At 34.6% G+C, this 6,848-nt stretch overlaps 1 protein-coding gene across 2 annotated transcripts in view; it reads left to right on the forward strand.

Moving 5' to 3' along the window:
• The window catches only part of LOC111709848 (STE20-like serine/threonine-protein kinase), a 33,246-nt gene extending 28,535 nt beyond the window's left edge, over positions 1 to 4,711 (forward strand). For both annotated transcript variants that reach the window (XM_023483767.1, XM_023483768.1), the window contains 5 exons: positions 132 to 329; positions 582 to 1,031; positions 1,194 to 1,352; positions 3,717 to 3,883; positions 4,544 to 4,711. In XM_023483767.1, coding sequence (XP_023339535.1) covers positions 132 to 329; positions 582 to 1,031; positions 1,194 to 1,352; positions 3,717 to 3,883; positions 4,544 to 4,694 — 1,125 coding nt within the window. In that variant the 3' untranslated portion in view covers positions 4,695 to 4,711. The remainder of the gene's footprint in view (positions 1 to 131; positions 330 to 581; positions 1,032 to 1,193; positions 1,353 to 3,716; positions 3,884 to 4,543) is intronic.
• The last annotated feature ends 2,137 nt before the right edge of the window (positions 4,712 to 6,848 follow it).

Here is a 6,848-nt window from a genome sequence, read left to right on the forward strand (position 1 = left end):
CCTTCATGTAAATATGGGGGTGCAATGATTTTTAGAAGAGGGGTCTGGTGGAATGATTGTTTGAGCAAATATACACCCCTGCGGGTCACGTAAAATATCATCAGCACCCCCTTTAATCTAATTTAATCTAGGGAGAAGGTCGTGTATCTGCAATCAGCTTCAAGTTGGACGGAACTACTGTGGACGCATCAAGTACAGATCTATCCCTCAACATCCAGACTACAGACATCCAGACTAAAGATGTCCGATCTCCTGAAATTCTCTCTCCTAAATCTGAATCCAAAGTGGAATCAGAAGACAGTGGATTGGCTGGACATATTTCTACGGAGGTTAGTCCAGTCAATTTTTATGTTTAAATGGCTCTTTGCGACCATTTTTCTGGTAATAATTCTACCTTTTTGTTGCTGATATTCCAGCTAGTCTTTTAGAAAAATTAAATTAACAACTCGCATATTTTTTGGTTTTCCAATTTTCGGACCAATTAAATTTTTTTTGATGCAAGATTTTTAAAATATGAACTTTTACATACGCTATCTTTTAGGAATTTATTTGATATTTAGTTTAATAATCTTATTTCTAAGGATGAGGAAGAGATGCCTGAAGAGCCGATTATTCCTGTAATTCGTCGGCCAGAGAAGCGACGCGGCAGCGAGGGCTCACTGGACCGCGAGAGAAGAATTGCGCGTGAGGTTCGAGAGGGTAGAGAGAGGTTCGAACGGAAGAGCGCGGATAGAGAGGAGAAGAAACCTAAACCTGCTCCAACAAGGAAGGAAGCCCATGAGAAAACCAGGGATGACCGGAAACCCTCGTCGAATCGACCGATAGAGGATTCCCGCTCTAAGTCGAGAAATATATCTCGGGACGAAACTGACGAAAGAAAGGTATCCCGTCGAGGATCAAGGGACGAAGTGTCGGACGAAAGCAGAAAAGGTTCGAGAGAAGAGAAACGGCCGGCACGGCCGGTTCCGGATTTGATTAATTCTAGCTCCAGCTCCAAACCTTCACAATCTACTCCAGTTTCTAGACCTCAGGTTCGATTTAATCGAGAGATTCTGTTCTTTAACATTTTTACGCGTATTTGTTCTGAGAAAAAAGGAGGGATTAAAAATATATTTATCTCGTTAATTTTTTACTTGCAAAACAACTTAAGCTGACAGCCCTGGTATTTTTTTTAATAAAATAATTTGTTGCAGGAAGCACATCGTAAAACTGGAAGATCGACCTCGGAAGCGTCTGTGATGACCCCTAGCTCTGGAATACCTCCGCCCTCCGTCCTCACCCCAGCCTCCTTAAACGGAGATGAAGATGATGTTGTCCTCAGGAGAAATCTTCGGAAGGAGAAGGATGCCCCGGTAAATATTCAATATTATAATCCCCCCACCCCTCTATGCTTAACTATGTGAAGGGAATTGTATCCCTGAATTTGGGGAAAATGGGTTAGGGACAAGCAAATGAATGTTTGAGCACAACAAGAGGAAAGCACTAATTTTTTCCCTTATTTATTATTTGCTTTTCCTCCCCTCTTAAAAATATCATACAGGGTGTCCCAGTAAACATGGAATTTGAGAGACGATTTGAATATCGTCTTTGATTTCTAAAAATTGAAAACTAACATAAAGTGCATCAAAAACGATTGAAAGTCTAACGAGCTTTCCAAAAAATGGTAAAACCACATTGGAAATCCAAAGACTAGTACTTTTCGGTATTAAATATTTTAACTGTGACACTACAAAATTATGTTTTCAAAATAATCCCGATATAGAAGTCGTCATTCAATTCCCAAGTTTATTGGGATAGCCTGTATAGTACGTATACTCTATGCATTAAGTGCGCCCCCCTTTCCTGATTTTCCTGACATAAATGCATTCTTTCTTTAAACCTGAACTTTTCATACAATTTTGTATTAAGTGTATAGATAGTTAGTAGCTGAGAATTATTTAACAGTTTAGTTTTTTCTAACCCTCCCTTCTTTTTTTCTGTGTTAGACAAGGAGCCCTAAAATAAAGAAACAAAAACATTGATATGTACTTCATACAACTGAGCAGTGACCATTGCCATCTTTGTATGAATGGTCACTTGAAATTACGCTTACAGTCCCTTTAAGAATGATTTTATTGTTTTATTTCAACCCTGAAATGTCGGAAATGTTGCTGCACCTTCTAGCGTATAAAAATTGACGGGAAAATATGCACGGCGTATTTTTGCGTAAATAATTGGCTTGATCTCTGACCTGTCTTGAATGTACATCAGAATATTTTAAGGATGTGTTGTGCTTGTGGTGATTATAATTCAAACAAAAATTTAGACTTGTTGCATGATTAGGTCACAATTAGGGCTCTTTTAAAATTTGCATAGATCCAGGGGCGCATATTCTTTATTCTTTTTGATAATTTTTACCCAAAATTTATTAATTTCCCCTTAAAATCATTCACTTTTCATAATTAGGCGAAATAAAACCATAAAAAAATGTGCGCCGCGTAAACACATTCAAATGTGAGGGGAGAGGGGAGGGGGGAGATAAATATAATATATTTTCTTCATTATCCGTGACTCCGTGACGTTATTCTGTCTATATTGGTTTTTGATTAATTTATATATCATCTGCATGAAATCTCAAGAGCATGATACTATAGAACTAAACATGATAGTAACCATTTAAAGGCACTGTAAGCGTAATTTCAAGTGACCCTCAATGCAAAGATGGCAATTTGCCCAATTTACAACGCTACTTTCAAAACTGATTTTACGATGCATGATTTGTTAATTAAAACTATCGGTTCTTATTTGTGGTTTATCTGCAAAAAATGACTTGCTTTTTAGAAAAAAACTCTGGAAATTCTCAGATATAAACATTTTTTAAGTTAGAAAAAGAACTTTATCGTTAATATTTATTATCAAATTAATGTTGGTGTAACGTTTAAACTCGTTTAATATTTGCATCTATGGTCACTTGCAATTACGCTTACAGTTCCTTTAATCGATTTATCATCTATTTTTGTCACGATTTTTTTCATAATTTAAAATTTGCGATTTTCCCCAAATATTCTAGAAAGAACGTTTTTCGCGCAGAATAAACAAAATTTTTAGAATTAAACCATTGGGAAAATTAACTGGCTTTTGAAAAAATGTATAAAATTTTTGAAAAAAAAAGTAGTTGAAAATGGTCAACAAGTTTTACAAGTTTTTACTTATAGACCCCTCCCCCGAAGTCCCCCCACCCTCCGGGTGTTCACGTTGTTCTGGTAATTTATTATAAAAATAAAGGAGTACAAAGTCTACTTTAAAAAGCAACCTCATTTCCCTATACTTGTCTGAGTTTGAGAACTTTTAAGTTTATAAAGGGACTGTAAATGTAATAATAAATGATCCTTCATGTAAATATGTAAATATGTATTTTCAATGGTGCCCTTAAAAAGCTTTCTCTAATCGAGTAAAAATTATATATGCATGATTATAATTGTAAAAACATATTATTTTCTATCATGGTTTCTCTACAAAAGGGACTAGCGCATTTGTACTGCAGAAAAACACATTGGAATTATCAAAAAATAACACATTTAAACCAAGAAAAACGACAATATCTTCCACATTTTTGATCAGTTAAAGGTTTCAAGGGTACTGTTGTGAATCGGAAATGACCAACTTTGTACGGAGGGTCATTTAAAATCAAACGTACAGATCCTTTAATTTCTTAAACAACGATATTTATGATGTAGGAGATTGAGGAGAACTACGAGGTTGGGGCGGCCGTTGAGAGAAAACGTCCAATGACGAAGGAAGATATCCAGAAGATGAACTTGAAGAAGAAAACGAGGAAGAGAACTAGAAAGTTTGAAATTGACGGCGTTACAGTCACCACAACAACCAGTAAAATTATTTACAGGTCAGTGCTCACATTATAAGCAGTGCTTTGGATCCGCAACATCCGTTAGATCCGCTGAAATATGCGGATTCAAAAGCCAAAATGCCAGCTAAAACCTGCTAAAAATTTATTTTTTGCTCTAACAACACAAAAATCAGTAAATTTTAAGAAAATATTCATGACCTGGATCCGGATCCATTTTTTTAAAAGGGTGTTTATAAGATCCGGATTTGCATTAAAATAAAATGGATCTAAAGCACTGTCTATTGCTTTCGTGTACAGGGAGAGTTTATTTTTTTCATTGCTTCCGTGTTGTCAATTGTTTGTTGTGTCTTATTTGGCATGCAAAATAAGTTTCCGAAATAATGGATATCAACTGAGATTTAAATTTTTTACAATCAAAAACAAACAACAACAAAAATGTCCAACAGCTGATAGCTATAAGGCATTGTTTTAGCTGTGATAATCAAGGGAGCATTGATTTTGTGGATTAAAGTTTGATTTGATTGATTTGATTGGATTGGGTTGGATTGGATCGGATCGGGATTGGATCGGGATTGGATCGGGATTGGATCGGGATTAGATCGGGATTGGATTGGATTGGATTGGATTGGATTGGATTGGATTGGATTGGAAGGGATTGGATTGTTATTTAACTTTTTATAAAATTTTGTTGTTAAGGGACGAGGAATCGGAAACGTTCTATGACGAGCAGTATTTCCGGAAACAGGAGTTGAGAGAGCTCAAGCTGCTTCAGAAACAGGAGCAGAAACAGTTCCAAGATCTAGCTTTCAAAAACCAGACATTCAAGGAACAACAGGAGAAACGGTAATTGTGGTTCCTCTGATTTATAATAGTCTGGTCTGTCATTATGCACTTCTGGTCTTTTTGGTTTCTGGTAGATATCTTCTTTTTTTGTGTGTGACCAGTTGATCATGACTTTTATGTCTTTCTGGTAGATTTTTTTGCTTTTTTCTGGAAGATTTTTTTGCGTCTTTCTGGTAGATTTGTTTTTTTGTCTTTCTGTTGATCTGGTCTTTTTAAGCCTGTCTCGTAGATCTGGTTTTTTTTGTCCCTCTGGTACATTTTTTGGGTCATTCTGGTACATTTTTTTGTGTCTTTCTAGTAGATTTGGTCTTTTGCGTATCTTCTGGTAGATGTTTTTTTTTTGTCTTATTGCTGGTCATCTCTTTTAAACATCAATCAAAATGTTCTGGTCTGTTTAAAGTAAATTAAATTTAGGGGTGTATATTAAATTTTTAAGGATGGTCAGTCAACGTGATAAAAGTGATCCTTCGGCCTTTCATTTTAAATTTTAAAGTCCTGAGAAATAATTATCTAAATTATTCGTCTTTTTCATTGATGGATATAATATCCATATTATCTACAGACAAATTGCGGTTCATGGATTTCTAAAAAAAAAATAAGAAAGGAAGACGAAGACATTTTAATGGATGCTTAGAGGGTGTAATTTCAATTAATGAGCGGCATGCCTCATTCACATCGTTACCATATCAAAACAATGTCTGAGTAAAAAGTTTAAGATTAAGGGGTGAATAGGGGATGCTACTCTTTATATCAGTGCTTAGGATCCATTTAATTTTGATGTGGATCCGGATCCGAAATCCGGATCCTGGATCCGCTCTGGAAAAAATGGATCCGGATCCAGGTGATTTCCATAAAAACTGAATTTCTTTTAACAAAACAGAACTTTTAAATTTTTTGTCATATTTTTTTCGCTTATTTATACGCTAAAACTTGATGAACCATTCAGAAATCAGGAAATTTTTATAATCTCTCTTTTTTCAATAGTTCAGATTTGGGGTTTGAGAGTATTTTTTTTTGCAGTTTTTGGTTGATATTTTGTCCCTTGGATCCAACGGATCTGGATCCCAAGCACTGCTTTAATCTAATTTATTTTCATTATTTGTTAAGGTGGATAAATGTGAACAGCAGCAGCATGAGGATCTTAGATTAAGTTCTAAAAAGATGAGATATGAACAGGAGAAGGAACTTAAATCTTTCAGGTCTTTTTATTTTTTTTTCAGTGTTATTAATCCGCATATATTGCTGTTTTGGAGATATATAACTAGGATGTTTTTTATTAACTTTAATGTTCCATGATTTTTCCGACATACAGTTTTGACGTCGCAAAGCAAATCTTTCAGGTCGATCTTCACAAGTTCATGGTAGGGATAGACTCCGGGGTTTATATTCTAAAAGATGATTCCAAAATTTTATCAAATTAAACCCTAAGATATACATAACTTTTGGGGACAATAAATTATTTTTAATTTTTTTTGAGAAAATATACACCCCTGGATGGGCAGGGCATCTTGTCTGTTTAATAACATTTAAAGTTTTTTTAAAAGAGGCTTCTCAAGAATTTGAGGTATTGTATATATAAAGTAGTAATCTATAATGTTTTCCATGTCCGATCACATCTCAAACACCGTGACCGGTTTGCCTCAAATTTTGATGGGGCACTCAGATATGCATCAGTTTTTGAAAATATATCTGTCTGGGTTGACCCCCTTTATTATAAACGATATAAAAACCATCAAAATCGATATTAAAAAAAAAACTATAGATACAAATATATATATGCAAATTTTTCCAATTAACGTGAAAACGGCTAAAACTATCAGGCCCAATTTTTTTGTGGCAATTTACATGACCCTAGGGTAGGTGTATGGATGCTTACAAATTAAAAAATTTGCCTTGAAAAAATGTCTATTTTTTAGAAATAAATAATCATTGTTAACAGAAAAATCCGCAAAATTTTTAGTTTTAAACTTTAAATTACGAAATAAAATGGCCGCTTAAAAAGCAACAAAGTGTGCATTGGTAAAATACGAGAAGACTCAGAATTTAGAATATTAAGTTCACTAGAATTTATATTCAATCTTACAATTAGGAAAGTTAAATTCATCAAGATTAATCAAATCATCATTTAGCTTATACTAAACAGTTAATGCTAAGTATT

The sequence above is a fragment of the Eurytemora carolleeae genome, unplaced genomic scaffold, assembly GCF_000591075.1.
Source record: "Eurytemora carolleeae unplaced genomic scaffold, Eaff_2.0 scaffold1006, whole genome shotgun sequence".
NCBI lineage: Eukaryota > Metazoa > Arthropoda > Copepoda > Calanoida > Temoridae > Eurytemora > Eurytemora carolleeae.